The sequence below is a fragment of the Lissotriton helveticus genome, chromosome 2_1 (genome assembly GCF_964261635.1).
Source record: "Lissotriton helveticus chromosome 2_1, aLisHel1.1, whole genome shotgun sequence".
Lineage (NCBI taxonomy): Eukaryota > Metazoa > Chordata > Amphibia > Caudata > Salamandridae > Lissotriton > Lissotriton helveticus.
The window spans coordinates 1,970,875,799-1,970,895,004 of record NC_136059.1 but is presented as its reverse complement, the minus strand read 5'-3'; the positions used below and the strand labels follow the sequence as shown (position 1 = coordinate 1,970,895,004).

The 19,206-nt window shown below is 49.1% G+C and overlaps 1 protein-coding gene across 5 annotated transcripts in view; it reads right to left on the bottom strand.

Moving 5' to 3' along the window:
- Positions 1-19,206, bottom strand: part of DCLK2 (doublecortin like kinase 2) — a 486,660-nt gene that overhangs the window by 202,220 nt on the left and 265,234 nt on the right. For 3 of the 5 annotated variants that reach the window (XR_013607189.1, XM_078676909.1, XM_078676911.1), the window contains one exon: positions 6,524-6,571. The exons of the other annotated variants lie outside the window; for them this stretch is intronic. Coding sequence is in view for 2 of the 3 variants with exons in the window: in XM_078676909.1 (XP_078533035.1) it covers positions 6,524-6,571 (48 nt within the window). In the remaining variant the exon portion in view is untranslated. The remainder of the gene's footprint in view (positions 1-6,523; positions 6,572-19,206) is intronic. 5 annotated transcript variants of the gene reach the window in all.

Below are 19,206 nucleotides of genomic sequence, written 5' to 3'. Positions count from 1 at the left end.
CCTTTGGTTAATCCTCTTCCTTGGGCACCTGTTTTTATAAATTACTCTCACGACATCCACTTAAAGGACATAGAGGTTAAGGGTGTCTAAATGAGATGTTTTACCTGATTGGGGCCATTAGGGCCGGGAAAGGTAATAAGGCTAAGGCCAGAATGCCTGACCTGTTGCCCTTAAACCTCACCCCTGCTTTGCAATTTGTTAAGCAGCTTAAATGTATCCTTCAACAGAATCCCTGATTGTAGCCGCTCTTTGATTTTCTTGAAGCCAACCCAGGGCCGGGCTGGCCGTAGCGGGCACCAGGCAATTCCCCGGTGCGCCACACTGATGGTCTGAGCTGGGCCGACTCCTGGCTAGATCTCACAGTTCATTTAATACAGCAGAATGTAAATAATGCACATCCTTATGGTATTCACTACTATCATTGCTGTGTGGAGTTCTTAGAGCATATATAATATAGTGGCTAGCTGTATTTCTATGGAATGCTCTATGGTGTTAGAGGAATACCTCCACAGACATGTACCATTACTGGTTTGAGTAACACCCATTGCTATGTTTGCTCTCTACTTGCCCTGATTGTACAATCGTTCATAGCATAAGCTCTGAGAAAGTCCAATGTCGACCTAGCAAGTGCACCCACTTGTCAGACCCTAACCTTCCCTTTACTACATGTAAGTCACCCCTCAGGTATACCCATGGTCATGGTGCAATGTATGTGAAAATGTAGGACATGTACTGGTGTGTTTTACATGTCCTGATAGTGAAATACTGCCAAATTCGTTTTTCACAATTGCAAGGCTTAGCTCTACCTTAGGTTATCATTGGACCTGCCTTGTAACATGTTTACAAGGGTAACTTTCAGTTGGGAACAGGTAGAGCTTTGGAGTTTGGGCTCTCCGAGCTCAGAATTTAAATACACATCTTTTAGAAAAGGTGGATTTTAAATTGTGCGTTTGAAAATGCCACTTTCATAAAGAGGGCATATTCTTGTTTAACCATCCTGTGCCTCTACCTGCCTGTGGAATCAATGTCTGGTTTAGATGGACAGGGGTCAGTTTGGGCATTCACTCTAGATAGTCACACAAAGGGAGTGGAGGTGTGCCCTGCATATGCTGATGGCCCATTGCCAGGCTGATGGGCCTTCTTGAGCTAGAGTGGTGGGAGGAGCGGTCACCTGCACCTGAATAAGTCTGTGCCTGTCCTCTCACAATGCTGTAATAGTCCCAAGCAAAGCACTCCAGTACTAGTCAAATACAACAAATTAAGTCCATACAATTCTTCTTGTGTTTCGGAACGATTTATTCTTAAGCTCCTTGTTTCATCAGTAGTCCTTTTAAGCAAACGCGTGTTTCGTCAGGTCGATGCATTATCACTACTGACTTCATCAGGGCTACAATTTAAGTATATACAACAATTAGAATGTCATGTAATTCATTAACACCCATCACCCAAGACACCCTGGTGCTCCGGTTCAGGGAAAAAGTGCCCATTCTCAAAACCTCATTTCAGATGTTGTTATTCATTTAACAGACGAAAGGGACATTTAATCAGTCTTTTATCCTTCAAAAAAGGAAACAGTGAAAATGTGAACCCAGAACATGTAATACAGTTCCATTAAGTATCAGCTAGGCTAGGGAAAATGTATCCTAGAAGAAAAAGAAAAGAAAGAAGAACAAAGGGTACATCCCATAACCACCCGTGCATTGCGATCTCTACGAAAAACAAGAATTGCTAGATCTATGTTCAGGTTCGCCTCATCAATTATTAACCTCAAAACTGTCATATGTACTGTTTGGTAGTGTCGACCAATAATCAAAACAAATATTCAGTATGAAAAGCTAGAAAGAAGTCCTCTCAAAGGAAGCTCCTGTGGCCTTATGTGAATAATTGCAATCCGAAATGTAATAATATGGCCCAGGTGTGAGGATAGTCATTTTAACCTCAAAAATGCGAGCAAATATTTGTTTGGACATCTGCTCATTAGTTGTACTTTCCACCTGTAACCAACAAATCCCCAACTATTCACTCCCTTTTCATGTAAGAATGTCAGCAAATAAACATACTGATGTACATGTTAATATCCATGTGCGCCGCCAGAAATCCGCATTCCTCAACTTATAATAACTAACATAAAACCATCTGTTCACTCACTTTTCCATTTAAAACTGTAAGCAAAATATCTTTCCGTACCTTCCTTCAAAAATCAGTTCATGCCACCAGTAGTCCGCGTTCATCAGCTCAAAATATTAATGCACACATGGAAATTAGTGTCCGTGTGCATAGTCCCTGTATCTCCCAGCATTTGAATATTAGTTGCGTGTGCATAGGCCAATGTTAAGTTAACTCATGTCCATATCACCACATCGGGAACATAATACCTCAAAGCCTAGCGAGGTATTAGAATCATCTATCACGGATCCCAACACTCTGTGTTCTTCTTCACTGACACCCCATAAAACTCCAAAGTAATATAGCGTATATTCGAACACCTTATACATCGCATTACCCAAGGTGATCCAATAACTAAACGTCCCTTAATGCACAAAATACCCCCAAAATATCAGATAAAACTGCCCATGTCAAGTTCGCACATTTATAAAGGCAGAGTGCTCCTTCGTGCATCCATCCCGGCGTGGTTAGTGAGTGCTATATTGAATCAGCCTTGCATAGCGGTTCACGTCAACCAATTGCTGGATTTTAAATCCCAAAGTTAATGTTTGGTGATCACAAAATCTCAGTTTCTCACAAACATATGTAACCCGATGCTCAAACTTAAAGTACACCAACTAATAAAACATATTGTCCAGAAACATGCTCGGTACCTTACTCATGATGGCCGCCTACTGCCTCATCGTATATAGAACAGGTTTACACAAGATGGCAACCATCTTCCTAAGCCCATCTAGTGCCTCTGTATTGTGAAGTTCATCCTGAGAGACCGTCAAACGTAATTAACAAACTCCCAGGCTGCTCTTCTAATCGAATTAATGTAAGTTGTAAAAGTTAAAAAAATCATTATGTCATAACATCAATATTACCACTATATACTCTCACGCTAGATTGTCACAATGAGATTATATTGGCCTGAGTATTACTTATTTTCCAAAAATGACAACATCCCAAGCACCACGTGTAATGCTGCAAATGGGAGTCACTGAGTAAGGCAGCTATTATTATGGGGCATGAGAGTCTCCCGTGTCTGCAACTATGTAACTTCCGGGTGGCACATTAGTACAAAAAAAGGGGGGGGGGTTCGATCAGGTTCCGTCAGTTGATGCCCATATATTTCCAGGGCTGGACTAAAACCTAGTCAAAAGAGAAATGTCAAGAAATTAAATGTAAATGGAAAATCAAACATCACCTTCTCGGTCTAAATGTAAATGGGAAAAAAATTCACCTCCTCTGTCTTAAGTCAGATAATTAGTCAACCTCGATGTGTAAGCCTGAACATAAACTACTCATACAAAATTACATTCAAGGAGGGTAGTAATGGGAAAAGTAAAGGGGTTTGAGTGCAGATCAGGGATCAGCAGAAAGGTCAAGGGGTAAAGAACAAGTAGGGGACACCCAAAAAGTCAGTCAAAACACCGGTGGTTACCTCCCCCTCGAGGTGGAGGAGAGAAGGGAACACAACTGGGGAGATGAGGAGAAACAATGTCTGATGTCCGGCTGGGTTGGTGCCGGCCGAGGGGTGTGAACCCCAGAGCCAAACTCCTCTTTAGCTACATATGATAGCTCCACCGGGCATCAGCCAAAGGTTACTCTGGCTCCGCGATAAGTCCAAACAGGTAAGGATTCCGCCCAGGGGGGAACGCCATAGTTCCATCGAAAGCAGCGTTGGTCGCCTCGTACTCCAGCTCGCTCCCAGGTCAGGAGTGGAGAGGAGAGGTTGAAGGGACAGTACGAAGACTGCAGATCTTCCCCATTTCCAGCGACAGTAGTGAGTGTTTGGGCATTTGTGCAGGCTCCCAGTGGCAAAGCTTCCTGTGTTCACTAAGAGTCAACACGTATCGTGGATAATTAGTGGTGACCATTAGGAATCAGCAAACTTCAGAGGGGTTGATAGGAATAAGTAATTATATGTATCAAATCAAGCTCTGGCTAAAGCAACATTACCTGTGCTTTGTGGGCGAATTTCCATAAATAATTTTTCCCTGCAACATATACAATACAGGTGAACAACATGACACTAAGTTAGAACTTCACTCAGATGTGCCTCTCTTTGGTTTGGTGTAAATCCGCTGAGTACTTAGAGGAATTATTGCGATAAAGGGATATATAGTTTCTCTCGGTGGAGGGGGAATGAGAAAACCTAGATCTGAAAAATCCATTTCAAAATGGTGACTTTACAAACTGTTATTCTAATAGTAAAAATGGGAGACTTTCTCACAACAATGGCTTTGGTTTTGTTTTTCTATGCTATTGAATGCACTAGTAACTGATGTAACTGATTTAACGCTATAACACTGTTTAATCCTCTTGTAAAGCGCTCTGATACCTCCGGGTCTAGCCAGCGCTATATAAAACTCAATAAATAAATAAACAAATTGTGCTGAACTCTACTAGAATATTACAATCCATACAAAGTGCATCTCAAAATGACATATTACACAGTTTAGATTGATTCTATTTCACAATCCTGTGTTAATTCATCTCAAATGCAGATTTGCAATAAATCACATACAACCTGCCTGTATACATACTCTAAAATGTGTCTGTTACGATTGACGCATCATGGGACTGCAGCTGAAGAAACAGACGCAGCGCCTGTTCGCTGCCGCCTTGAGAGCCAGTGCATCCCGGATTTTCATACATCGCACCTGTGTCCAAATTTTTCATACCCAGCACCCGCAGACCAGAACAGTCTTGGAATCAACACATCACTTCCCCCTACAGTCCGGATTCAATGCATCACATCTCTTGCGTGCAGCAGGACTGTCACAACGCCTCCCCAAGGACTCAGGAACTGACGCATCGCTGTGTTTTCTGACGCTTCCCTCCTCTGTGGTTGTTTTGACTTGTGGATTTTTACGCATCTGAGGTGCTTTGTGTAAAAATCACATCTACAATTCTCTATGGACAGAATTGCTTGACACCTTTTAAAAGTCATTTTCTGAGTTGTGTATGTTCGATTTCTGTCATTTTGGTCTGGTTTTGTAGTGTTTTCACTGTGCTACTGTGTGTGTTATGTGCAAATGCTTTACACATTGCCTCGGAGGTAGGCCTGACTGCTCATGTCAAGCTACCAAGGTTATGAGCAGGGGTTATCTGGGATGTGTAATCCCCTTATCCGGACTACTTAGTTAGGGTGCATAGCACTGTCAACTAGAGACCCCCCCCCCCCCATTTCTAACAGCAGTATGTAATGCTACTTTCCAATACTAGATTTCCGATTAAATAAAGGGAGAAAAGAAGAAGGTAAGGGTAGCCTAAAATCATCTAAAAGAACAAAAGCAGATACTATCCTGAAAAGGCCAGAAAGAGAACACACAGGAACATGTGATCATTTATACCCTAGAGTTGATCAAGGGTTCTAGGTTTAGGTCTCTCTACCTTTTCAAAAATATAGTGCAAGGACTGTCGAAAATAAATACTACTCCTCGATCCCACCCTTAACACCTTCCCTTCCCACACCCACAGACCAATCAATAAAGCTCTTATGTAATTTGTATATATCTATAAGAAGTGCGCCTGTACAAACCATCAGCTATTATAGATTGAACATAAAGTCGAGTTACAACATATAGGCATAGGTTTACTATCAGCTACATCTGCATGCTGCCCTTTTCTCCAGAGACCTGCTCTAATAATGTAAACGCAGAAGAACAGCTCATTAGTCTACAGTCAGTCACCCAGCACTTAAGTCTTTACACATTGAAGTGTGGGAAACCTTGTTTATTCAAGTATCTTGCAATGAAGTATTATGAACTAACTAAAATACATGGAGGAACCATTTTCTGTCTATTTCCCCATCAACAGAAGTCCAGAATTTAGCCAAATTCCCCCATTAGATATACAGTCAGCCCTAATTCCGCCCGGGGACAGTGCTTAATTTGCGCATGTGGTTGCAGGTGGTGGTTCCAGGCACTTACTTTTAGGGGTGAGGACTTCATTTTTAGCCCTCAGACTTTGACCCACGTCAAGAGAGAGACCGGTAGAGAAACAGGAAAAACAAAGGGAGAAAGCAGGGATGAAAAAGAACTTACAACAGCGAGGTAGAGGTAAGGTGTGGTGAGGGTCTAGTGGAATCAAGGCTAGGCAGACCGTGAATTTGGCAAAACAGCCATTAGGCAGCCATCACTGGCCTCAGGCTCCTAAGCAAATATGTGAGCTCCTGAACATATTATTTATGCATTTCAACAAATTAAGCACTTGCCCAGTATTTTTAGTAAGGTCTACTCTGGAGAAATGACAGCATACTCTTGGTTTGCAAAGCATATGTGTGGGCTCCAAGCTCAGGTACAGACTTAAGGGTCATAAGCGGATGAGTGAGCGAAGACAGATAGCCACACCAGGAATGGCTCACCTGGGGATCTTGCTGTTGAAAAGGAACTGGAGTAGCCACCCCTCTTTACTGTTTACATTCCGTTACACAAAGGAAGAAGACATCAAGGAGAGAGATTATTTCACAATTGCATTCATGAAAAATAAAAAATAAAAAACAGACAGGAAACAAAACAGAATTAGGGAACAAAACCAGACAGGCACAAAAAAACTCATTTTCTGTTAAGATTACTGAGCAGTTTGAAACGCACTCTGTGGCTTCCAAACTGTTTGCTTGTGTCAATCATCATGCAGGGGACAGACGTCAAGTGTGGCTGGTGAGAAACAGCGTGAGGGGAAAGAAGGACCTGAAATGCTCAAACAGTAAATAAAAGAGGATAAGAGCTCACTGAATGATGAGGCATTTGGGGGGAGAACACAAGACAACCACCTAGCCGAAAACTACATTTTTTGCACAACACAAAGCAGCAACACAGCAGAACTAAATGGCACCACGGCTGTGGTTGTAGAGGCTTCATTCAAAGCTACTGTACTATTAAGCTTTAAATATATGATTCTTGCGGGAGTGTTCGTTTTATAGACTCCTGTTCAAAATCTATAAACAAGTGCTGGTGCAATGAACAAAAATGGTCGTCAAGAATTAATCAACATAAGTACACATTTTCAGGATCCATTTCGTATGGTTAAAGTTAGTATCTGAAAAGGGGCAAAAATTCATGTAAAAACAATTTCAAAGTTGGTAACAAATGTATTCGCGCTCGTTCTTTAAAATAGTATTTTAGTGTGCTTTTTACACGTGCAGCGGTTGGTAGGATTCCATTCATAAAGGATACCCTCCCTGCGGACCCAAAAGGAACTAAACTCGAAACTGTAGACATATGTAGTAAGTCTGGAAGAATCATGTGGAACAACACTTCTACTCGAACAGTACGACTTCTCATTCCTTTCCGAGCCAAAGAACTCCTAAGCGCACCTGAACAAAAACACTGGCAACGCCTTTGGCTCCGTCTTCTTAACATGAAAATGCATCTTCATGGCCTGTCAGTGTTGTAAGGGTGGTTGTATAGATTAGACAGTGTTGAAATACCTGCACGAGTGAACGGATGGCTGAATGAACGGGTGCATTGGAGTTTGAGTACATGGATGAACAGGTGACTGATTGGAAATTGGATAAGTGACTGCATGCACCATCAATGCGCGAGTGAATACCTGGAGAGCTCGCTAGATGTGTAGATTGTCTATGAATGAATGTAAAGTAAGTACATGAGCGGATAAAAAAAACGATGAATTAGTGCGCATGGATGGATAAATGGGTTAGATGCAGAGTACGTAAATGCCTGAAACTGGGGTGATACAGGGGGCCATCGTCCAGCTAGTGGCAGGAAGCTGCTCTCCTTGCTGGACACCTTGGCTAAATCACTAATCCATGCAACTATTCAGCTATTAACCCATCTATAAATGCAGTCAATCACTAACTTGTTTTTGCATTTATCCACTGACCTGTCGACATAACACACGCATACCTCTCAATCAGTGAAGAAACACTACCAGATATTTTAAAAAAGCAAAACCTATGGGTGTTGCCAATGTTCGTTGAACTAATAAGGTCGGTTTGTACAATAAATGTGTCTGCAGTTATAGTTCAGTATCTGTACACATTTATTTGCATGAAACCCTATTAGAACAATGTATAAACTTGGTAAATGCACTTACTTCGTTCTACCTTCATGTTTTAGATTTCCCAAAATCTTTTACACATTTGGCATAACTGGATGTTATTCAGGATCAAGAATTATTCCTTTCAAGGTATTGAGAGATGCATATTAAAGTTTTTACAATTAATATTAAAGGCAGATTTAACTTTAAACGAATACGAGTTTAATCTTGAGCATTGGTTGGTTTCGTAAACTGTATTTTTGTATGTGGCAGCTTGTTTTGTAGGAAGCAATGATCGATTCTTATAGGGCCTAATTTGGCATATATTTAGTTTACAAAACTAGGGGCCTCGGAATCAGCCAATGCACTGTCTCCCTTTCATAAATCTGACCCCGCCCCCCATCTGATGCTTATACTGCGGGTTTTCTAGTGGCACCTAATTACACCCTTTATCTTGACTTTTGACCTCACCGAGCACACTATCCCACACCGCCTACATGGATCATATGTGCATTAGGATTCAAATCACCGCCTAGACCCCAGGCCGGGCAGAGGATCAGGCCGCAGCATGCCTCGTCAGCAGGCGCACTCGATCTGCCCAGGCTGTTGTCCTGCAGTATTTTATTTTTATAAGAGGTTGAAACTATGGCAGGGACTGTGAAGGTATTGGAGAAGACATGAGGCACATGGAAATATAATTGAAGAAATGTGGGTATTTGTGAGGTTGCTGATGTTTCTGCATTAAGAAAATCAGCGTGGTTGTTTTTCCAACCCCTTGAGGGATTCTTGAGTCAAACATTCTCCTTTTGCAACAATCAAAAGAGAAAGCTAGAAGTCAGTTTTGAAAGTGTATTCTCAGACTGGTCTCCCTGATCGGGTATTGAGGATGACGCTGCTGCTGGAGCGCGTCTCCTCACTCCAGGCCTCCGTTTCTGGCCCCATACCTGAGCCGGAGCGCGTCGTCCTGGGTGCACGGAGATGAAACTCGAGGAAACACTGAGGAAAATGGGGCCTTGCGGGGGGTGGCCGACCGGAGGGAGGCTCGCCCCCCCCGGGGAATTTGGGGCTCCGGGAGGAAGGGGAGGGGAAGCATTTTAAGAGGACACAGGAAGGGAATGGTAGTTGGGCTGGTCGGCGGGTTTTGGGCTGCTTTTGGGCTGGGTGGGGATAAAACCGGCCATTTTGGGTCACTGGTCACCATTTTGATGGGACAGTGACCCAGCAGCCGGGGCGGTGAAGGGGTTTTTTGTCGAACTTTGGTATTAGCGTATTTGGAAGGCGATCGCGTCTTTGTTAGGCTTGTGCAGGACAGCGGCGGTGTGTGGAGTGGTGCGGGCGTTTTCCTGTCAGTTTCAGGCGCAGTGACGGGCTGTTGCGTGAGGCGGCGGCGGTGACGATGAATACCTGTGATGGCGGCGGACGCGTTCGGTGATCCCAGGGTGCGGGAGGCGCTGCGCCTACTTGAAGAGGCGGGCAGGACCGACCTGCTGTGCAGCGGAGTTCGGGTAAGGCCACCGCGGCGCGCTGCTGATGGCGCCGCGGCGGCTGTGGTGGCATGTGACCCGCCGAGGTCACGTGCGCGCAAGGGGGAGGGGGCGGGAGCGGGGAAGAGGGCGGCGCGCGGTGGCGGCCCTCAGGCGGCTGGTGCGCCGGAGCGCAAGAAAGCTCTGGTGAAGAGGCGCGGCTCGGGCAAGAAGGCGCCCCTGGTGTTTGTGGGGGATGTCGTGGGGCTGGGGGAGGCTGGGCAGGTCGGGGGGGCGGGGGGGGGGAGGGCCCAGGAGGATCGGTTGTACACACGGAGGATGAGAATGTGGGGGTGGGGGGAGGGCACGAGGGGGGAGGGGCCGGGGGGTTGGGACAGACGGTGGTGCAGGCAGGGGGGGGGTTGGAGGGGGAAGGGGGCGAGGGGCTTCTGGAGGGGGCGCACGGGGGACCAAGGGGGGCAGTGCAGGGGGGTGTGGAAGGGGCTGGGGGGGTGTCACCACTGTTGATTGAGGATACTGAGGGGGGAGGAGGAGGAGGAGGGGGGGGTTGGGGGGGGGAGCGGGCAGGAGGTGGAGGAATCGGAGGAGGAGCAGTATGACCCGGCAGGCGGTAGGAGTTCACCGCGGGGTGGGGGGAGGGGGGTGATGGGGGGAGGGAGTGCACAAGGGGGCAGGAGGATGCAGGTTGGGGGTTGGGGGATGCGACGGGGGGCGGGGGTGGACGGAGGTGGGGGGAGGTTCCTGGAGGGACCCAGCGGAGAGGAGGGTAGTTTTGAGGGTGCGGGGGGGAGCAGGGGGGGGGAGTTGCGTGGTTGGGGTGGGTGGGGGGGTTTGGGGGGGGGCGCGTGGGGCGGTTCGGGCGGGGTTGGAGGCTAGGGGTGGGGAGAGGGGGGGTGGGGGGGTCGACCAGCGTGGCGGGGAGGACATTCTGCGGCGGGGGGGAGAGGCGGTTGGGGGGGTAGTGGAGATGGTTTTGCCCCAGCTTGCTGGACTTCCCCGTTTTTCTCTTGGCAGGAGCAGTGGGGGAGGGGCTCGGGTGAGCAGCATGCGGCTCCACCCCGCCGAGTGGATGGGCCGGCTCTGCCTAGTACGGGCGGTCGCGCTCCAACGAGGGACCTGGGGTGGTCCGAAAGAAGATGGATGGACAGTAGCTCTCCAGCGCCCCCCTCCCGATGGGTCGATCCGGCCGCCGGAGGACGGGGATGGAGCAACGAGACAGCGGTTTCTTCTTACCAACATGAGGGTAGACGGAGAGTGAGTGTGGACCTAGGAGCCTTGATGACGGAGTGTAGGGCCAGAGCAGGGTTGAGTAGGGTATCTACGAGTCAGATTGTGGTGGCAGGGGCAGGGAGTGCAGAGCTGGAGTCGGAGGAAGAGGGGGAGGTGCGGGAGGCAGGGGAGGTTTGTAATGTTGTTGCCAGTGTTTTGCAGGATTGCCCCCGGCAAGTGGTGCCGCGAGTGACGGCCCCCCCTGAGGAGCTGGTTAGGCGGCGGGATCCAGTGAGGACGCCAGCCTTGACGCCAGGTAAGACCAGTACGGGGTCGGGGAGTGGCTTGGGCACGCCTCGAGGAGGCAAGGCGGGAGGTGGGGGTGTTGGAGGACACCACGTGTCGGTTGGGACGGATGCGGAGGGTGGGGATACAGTGAGACTGGTGAAAGGTAGGTATGTGATGGATGCCGGTGTGGGTACTGAGGCGGTTTGCGGGTCGGCGGGGAGTGCGAGGTCGAGCGGGTCCGCTGGGGAGTTAGTGGCGGCGAGTGTCGGAGCGAGAGGGAGCGGCGAGGGTCTGGCTGCGAGCGCGGCAGTGGGGACCGCTGGGATGGACGGGGCGTTAGGTGGTGCGGCTGCGTCGAGTTCCGGGGCGAAAGAGAGCTGCGACGTTCCGGTTAAAAAACTGCCGTACATGGGTGTAGCGAAGCCATTGGGGGCTCATTTGTCATTGGCGACCAGGGAGAAGATATGGAAAGGGGAGTATGTCGAGATCTTTAGGTTGCTTCACCGGGAGTTGATGGCCAAGGAAGGGTCTAAGGAGGAGGAACAGGAATTGGCGCGGCGGCCGAGGGTGCCAGTTACTATTGAGAACTGGTCGGCGGCGTTCTTAATCTATGCGAGCGTATACTGCGAGAAGTACCCAGACAGAGCAGTCGCGCTGTTCAAGTACATGGACGTAGTGCGGAGGGCGCAAGTGACTTACGGTGGAAATGCGTGGTCACATTACGACGAGGAGTTTCGGGCGCGTATGGCGTCGGATCCGGAGGCTAAGTGGGGGGAGTTGGACGCGGACCTTTATCAACAAACAATGAGTGGGGCGAAATTTGGCCGCACTATTTACACGGCCAGTGGTTTGCCACTGGCTTCCACACCCTTTTCGGCTCGCCCCACCCGTGGGGGGGTGGGTCCGGGGGGTGCCGGGAGCGTCCAGAGTGGGGGGGCCTGCTGGGATTTTAACAAGGGTTCCTGTCTCCGGCAGACGTGCAAATTTAGGCACGAGTGCTCCTCTTGTGGGAAACGACATCCAGAATCGCGTTGCTGGGGGCTTTGGGGAGGCCCCTCACAGGGTCAATTCCCGGCTCCCGGGCCCGGTAGGGGTAGAGGGGGGGGGAAGGGGGGGTGCGAGTACCTTGGGAAAAGGCTCGTACGCCGGTTAGGCTGGATCGGTTGGAACCTCTCTTGGAGGTTTATCCGCGGGCGGATGATGCGTCGGTGCTGCGTCGGGGTTTCAGGGAGGGTTTTCGGTTGGGGTACGAGGGGCCGCGGATTGCTCGTTGGGCGGAGAACCTGAAGTCTGTGAACGCACACAAGGGCATCGTCCGGGAGAAGCTTTTCAAAGAAGTAAGAGAGGGGAGGATGGTGGGACCTTTTGCGGTGGCACCTTTGGAGGATCTGATCATCTCACCCATTGGTGTGGTCCTGAAGAAAGAACAGGGTCAATTTCGCTTGATTCAGCATCTTTCGTGGCCGGAGGGCGCGTCGGTGAACGATTTTATATCGGCAGACTTGGCGTCGGTGTCCTACTCGTCCGTGGACGTTGCGAGAAAATTGGTGACGATGGCGGGGCGAGGGGCGCTCATGGCAAAATGCAATGTGAAATCGGCGTTCAGGTTACTACCGGTGCATCCAGAGGATCATCAGTTGCTGGGAATACAGCTGGACGGGTTGATTTTTGTTGACAGAGTGCTTCCGATGGGGTGCTCTGTGTCATGTGCCTTGTTTGAGCGATTCAGTTCTTTCTTGCAGTGGGCCTTTTCCTGGCGCACAGGCTCTGAGGCGATTACGCATTATCTGGACGACTTCTTCCTGGTAGGTAGCCCCGGTTCAACGGACTGCCAGCAACAGCTGAGTAGTTTTATGGACCTAATGAATTACCTGGGGGTGCCTTTGGCGCCAGAGAAGACACAAGGGCCCAGCACGGTGCTGTCGTTCCTCGGGATAGAGCTCGACTTAGCGGCCATGGAAGCACGCCTGCCGGAGGATAAGAGGTCGGCGATGGTGGTTCTGGTGAGGGACATGTTGGCAAAAAGGAAGGTGTTGGTGCTAGAGGTACAGGTGTTGCTGGGGCACTTGAATTTCGCGTGCCGAGTGGTGCGGGCGGGTCGGACTTTTTGTCGACGGTTGGGATTGGCTTTGTCTGGGCTGTCAATGCCTCATCACCACGTTCGGTTGCCGGCGGGCGCGAGAGACGATCTGTGCATGTGGTTGGCTTTCTTGGAGAGATTCAACGGTGTTCCCATGGCGCCGCCGGAGGAGTGGGAGTGGGACGTGACCATGTCATCGGATGCGGCGGGAGTCGGCGGTTTTGGTCTCTACTGGGCGGGCCGGTGGTGCGCGGAACAGTGGCCGGAGCAGTGGCAGGCGGGGGGGAGAAGCATTGCTTTCTTGGAGTTGTTCCCGCTGGTGGTGGCTGTGACTGTGTGGGCGCGTGAGTTGGCGCACAGGCGCGTGTTGTTCAGGGTGGACAATATGTCGGTGGTACAGGTGGGGAATCGGCAGTCTGCGCGGGAACCTCAGGTGCTGAAGCTGATGCGCGTGTTTGTGTTGAGGTGCCTGGACAACAATATCTTGTTTCGGGCACAACATGTGCCGGGAGTGGACAATGACATTGCGGATGCTTTGTCTCGTCAACAGTGGCAGAGATTCCATGGGCTAGCCACGGAGGCGGAGGCGGTGAAGACGGAGGTGCCGGAGGAGATGTGGTTGGTGGGAGAGCGCGGGTCGTTCGATTGGTGAGGTCGTCCGTGGCGGTGTCCACATGGAAGAGTTACGAACAGGCTTGGCTGGAGTTTCTGCGTTTTGGAGCGGTAAGGCAGCGGGACAGGTGGCGACGGGAGGAACAGGTGGTGCAATTCATGTTGGGGTTGATGGACAGAGGTCTGGCGAGGGTGACTATTGCGGGTAAGCTGGCGGGTGTGGCGTTTATGGGCAAGCTTTGGTGGGGCTATGCTCCCTCGGCGGGGGAATTGGGAGGGCGTCTCCTGGAGGGTTGGGAGAGAGAAAAGGGGGCCCGGATACGGCAGAGGCGGCCCATTACGGAGGCAATGTTGGAGGGGTTGTTGAGTCGGTTACCGGGGGTGTGTAGAGATCAGGAGGAGGCGGTGCGGTTCTCTGCTTTGATGTCGTGGTTGTATTTCGGGGCTTTTCGGGTGTCAGTTGGTGGGTTTGAAAGGACAGGCGGGTTTGCTGTGGGGGGACGTGGAGTTTCGGGGAAGGGAGGTCGCGGTGCGGCTCCGACGTTCCAAGACTGACCAGCGGGAGAGGGGCACGTGGGTGGTACTGGGTCCGGGGGCCAAGGAGGCGGTGTGTCCGGTGGTGTGGGGGAGGCGGTTGGCGGCCGGTGGACCGCTGGCGGGTGCGGAGGTTTTTGACAGGGGGGAGGCGGGACGTGTGACGGCCGCGCAGTTGTTGTGGGTCCTGCGGCACGCCCTGCGGTCTATGGGTGAGGATCCAAAAGACTTCGGGACGCATTCTTTCCGCATAGGGGCGGCGACGGAGGCGGCGCGCCGGGGTTGGGGGAAGGAGGACATAAAGAGGTTGGGGCGCTGGAAATCGGATTGTTTTAAGACATACGTCAGGTTGAGAGAGGTAGTGGTGGAATGAGAAGGTGTGGACTTGTTGCTTACATGTGTCTCTTTTCAGGTGCAGTGGCAGGGCCTACGGCGGCGGCGGTGTCCATTTATGTGGTGGGACATTCTTTTGTTAAAAGAGCAGAAAAGGCCGAATGGGAGAAATGCAGGAGCCTTAACCTGGAATTAGATGAACAGTTGTTTAAATGCCATTGGAGAGGAAAGGGGGGAATGCGTTGGCACGAGTTGGTGCCGGTTTTAAATAATGTTGTTCGGGGAGGGGTGTGCCCGGATGTTTTGGTAGTTCATCTGGGTGAAAACGACCTGGTGCAATGTAAGGGTTTGGCCCTGGTAAAGCAAATGCGGAGGGATATATTGGAGATTAAGAGGCAGTGGGCAGGGTGTTACATTATCTGGTCTGAGTTCGTTCCGAGGAGATGCTGGAGGGGGGCGGTGAGGCCGGGGGCGATTGACAGAACCAGGAGGAAGATCAACAGGGAAATGAGGGCCTTTTGTGAGAAGGAAGGGGTGGGCAGGATGGAACACCCGGAGCTGACGTATGGAGCTATATATTTTTTCTTGGAAGATGGTGTCCATTTGTCTAGATACGGGATGGAACTGTTTGTGGTGCAGTTGAAGGAGGCGTTGGACAGGGCGATAGGGGTGAAGCGGTATCCGAAAGTGCAGAGGTCCTAGGGGGGGGGTCGAAAGCGGTAAAGGCTTTCGAGTGGCGCTTTTCCCTAGTATAAGGGGGGGGGTAGGATAGGAGGAAGGAGATTTACTGGTTGGAAGGGAAGGAGGGTACAGAGGGCAGAGATAAAAACATTGAGCCAGGAGTTTGTGTAAATGGCAAGGAGTTTTATGAGGTTGTTGGGGAACTGTTTAGGGGTGGGGGTGGGGGGATTGACAGTTATGTGCATATTTAGTTAGGCCTAGTTTTGTGCGGCAAAGGCCAAGGTTGGGGTATTTTCAGGATGCACCTGTTTCCAATAAAAGCGGCCTTTAACACACTATATACCTGTGTCCGGTCGGTTCTTCCCCTCCCCGTCTCCCGATGGGCCCCAATGGGGCTTTGCGGGGGGTGGCCGACCGGAGGGAGGCTCGCCCCCCCGGGGAATTTGGGGCTCCGGGAGGAAAGGGAGGGGAAGCATTTTAAGAGGACACAGGAAGGGAATGGTAGTTGGGCTGGTCGGCGGGTTTTGGGCTGCTTTTGGGCTGGGTGGGGATAAAACCGGCCATTTTGGGTCACTGGTCACCATTTTGATGGGACAGTGACCCAGCAGCCGGGGCGGTGAAGGGGTTTTTTGTCCCACCCTCCCTCCCTGTTTTATACTAGATAGGGTTGGGGGGGATACAGTAAGGGTTTTTGTTGGTTTCAGGTGCTTTCTGTGGTAGGGTTGTCGAGTGTGTCGCTAGGAGCAGGTGCGGGGGTGGTTTTCTTTGGGTTGGCGCTTTTCCCTAGTATAAGGGGGGGGGTAGGATAGGAGGAAGGAGATTTACTGGTTGGAAGGGAAGGAGGGTACAGAGGGCAGAGATAAAAACATTGAGTCAGGAGTTTGTGTAAATGGCAAGGAGTTTTATGAGGTTGTTGGGGAACTGTTTAGGGGTGGGGGGATTGACAGTTATGTGCATATTTAGTTAGGCCTAGTTTTGTGCGGCAAAGGCCAAGGTTGGGGTATTTTCAGGATGCACCTGTTTCCAATAAAAGCGGCCTTTAACACACTATATACCTGTGTCCGGTCGGTTCTTCCCCTCCCCGTCTCCCGATGGGCCCCAATGCTGCCAAAAGAGCAGGACGTGACTGCAAGTCGCGGTTCTCCCTCTCCCAGCCAAGCTGCGACAAGAGTCTGCCACCTGGTTAACACTTGGTGCAGTGGCTCGGTGCTGGCTGGCTGGGCATGCTGTGGTCTCAGGTGGACTACCTCGGTTCAACAGAATTTTGGGATTCCTGCCTGCTATAAAGCTCCCACTCAACTATTGAACGCTCGACCTGGTTGTTTCATGCAGTTGAATGAGGTGAGCTTGCTGTACATGAAAGCACCACGTATATCAATGCTGTCGGTTTCTTTATTTCGTGAGGACTACTTTGAGGGATACTTCCTTGCCTGGATTTTAAACGGTCTACGATTGACTGGAAATAATACCGTTTTCTCAACTTGAAGTGCTTTACAAGGGCTCCTTTCAAATACTTGGCAATACATTGAAAGCCATTAGGTTTCAAGAGTCAATGTCTTAAATTGCAATGTGGTGTTTAGAAGAATTCTATTTTTGGTTGTTGCAGAAGGGAATTTTCAGGGGGAAGTGGCCGGAGGTCCTGGCACTGTGACATGGTGCCAATATTCTCAAGGTGAAGGGATGGGTTTAATGCCGGAAGTGAGTGGAAAGGCGTGCCAACCACTGTGGCATGGCGTTGGTGGAGGTTCAGGGACAGGTGGTGGGAGATAGAAAGAGGGTGCAGTATGTTTGATAAAGAGATCCAAAATGGCGAATCGAAGGATTATACACTAGCATTGAATGATTGAATTTAAAAACAGGTGGTGATTGATGAGTCAACTCTATTTTTTAGAAACAGTGGACTAACTACACTCTGGAAGGGTTGCTCGAAGAGTGGTCAGGTTAGGCATGTGGGCCTTTTAACTGAGTCCTGAGATTACTTTGTAGGGTAATAGGCAGTTTGGGACGCACTTTAGAAAGCACATACACTTAAAATCTTTGCTAGTACCTGGTCAGGCACGCACGCACTTTAGTTCGGAACAGGAGATTGTGGTTCAGGGTAAAGGACTGGCTAGGTTGCACTTTAGAAAAATTATGCACTTTAAAGTCAGGCTTATTGCTGGCATTTTTTGCATGTTTTCACAATAGTGCCCTGGTCACTTTTGACCAATCAGACACTTTATGTCCCCTTTTGCACTATATTTGATGCATTACGTCAATCACCTGGGAATAGAAGGTCGCTTTGATGTTAAGAGAACTTTGAAGGGAGTTTCTTTTAATGTTAATGAGCTTAACAACCAGAAGAAATGTCATGCAATAGAGCTTCTGGTTAGAGATCACAACCATTTGGTGGATATACTAATGTAAACTAACTCTGTCCAGAAGCTTTCAGAGTTTCTCATGTTTAAAAGCTGGACCAGTCATACAGGGTTCTCGTCCACCGTACATCGTGGTACATCAATTTTCCTGGCCAAAAGATTGGGCACTGAAGTGCTGGACTTCGCCAGTGTTAAGTATGGCTGTTGGTGCAGGGTGAATTGCTTGGTGCTTTCCAGACGGCTCACATTTGTGAGCCAGTATGCCCCAGTGGAAGATAATGCCGGGCCTTATGAGGAGCTATTTCAATCTCTATTACTAGTCCCAGGAGAGATTATTATGGGTGAGGATTTTAAACTTTTGAGGAACCCTGGAATAGATTTCTCAGTATAATTGAAAAAAACAGTTAGAGTCTAAAGTTGTGAATGTTTTACAGAATTATCAAAAACACTTGCACTGACTGATACTTGGAGAGAGGCTTTTCCAACAAAAATAGAATATATGTGCTCATCAGGATGATTCCATAGTTCTTCGGATATTGATTTCGGTCTACTTTTGAAAGCCCTAGGTTTTAAGGGCCAACGGACGCTCCCGAATGGTTTTTCAGCCAATGCAATTCTTGCCCTGGAGGTATTTGTAGAGAAAGGCACTCCACGAAGTAGGAGATGGGTTTTTAATAAACAGTACTTACAGGAGGAAGGATGGGTTCGGATATGTAAAGAGGAGATAAAGGAGTTCTTGATTAGGAATCATGCATCTGCTCCCCAAGTGTGGTGTGGGATGCTTTAAAAGAATAGGTAAGGGGGCTTGTGATAGTGAAAGATGCAGCAAATACTAGAAGTGCTAGAAAACAAAAGCAAACGTTGGAAAAGACTGTTCAGGATAGGCAAAATAAATTTTTGAGGCATCCATCGATGGTAAATAGGAAATGCTGGATAAGGCCAAACAGGTATTAAGTGATTTGTTTTATACTAAGTGCGGTGCATCTTATCATGCTTAATGCAGAAGGTTTATGAGGAGAGTGATTTTACGGGAGATTTTTAGCCTGGCAGTCATGAGATAAAGCTGCAAGTAACATGATTCATGCTTTGAAGTACCCAGTAACTGGGGATAGGTGCACGGAGTAGGAGAAATTGGGTTTAATACGGATTGAACATTATAGGCAGATTTAAAGTCATAATCAAGTAATTGATAAAGAGCTCTATGCAATTTTGTTTTTAGCAGGGCTGAATATCCCTACTTTATCTGAGGAAGATTTGGAAAACATTGCCCGCCCTTTTGCCAGAGAGGAGCTAGCCTGGGTGGTTAAAAGTCTCCCAAATTGCAATGTATGCGGCCTGATGGCTTCACTGCAACTTTTTAAAATATTTTTTGGAGGGGTGTGCAGACTATTTTTTATTGGTCGCCAATGCAATGTTGGGAGGAGGTCATATACCGGCTTTAATCAGTGTGGGGCAAGTAGTTAGCTTTTTA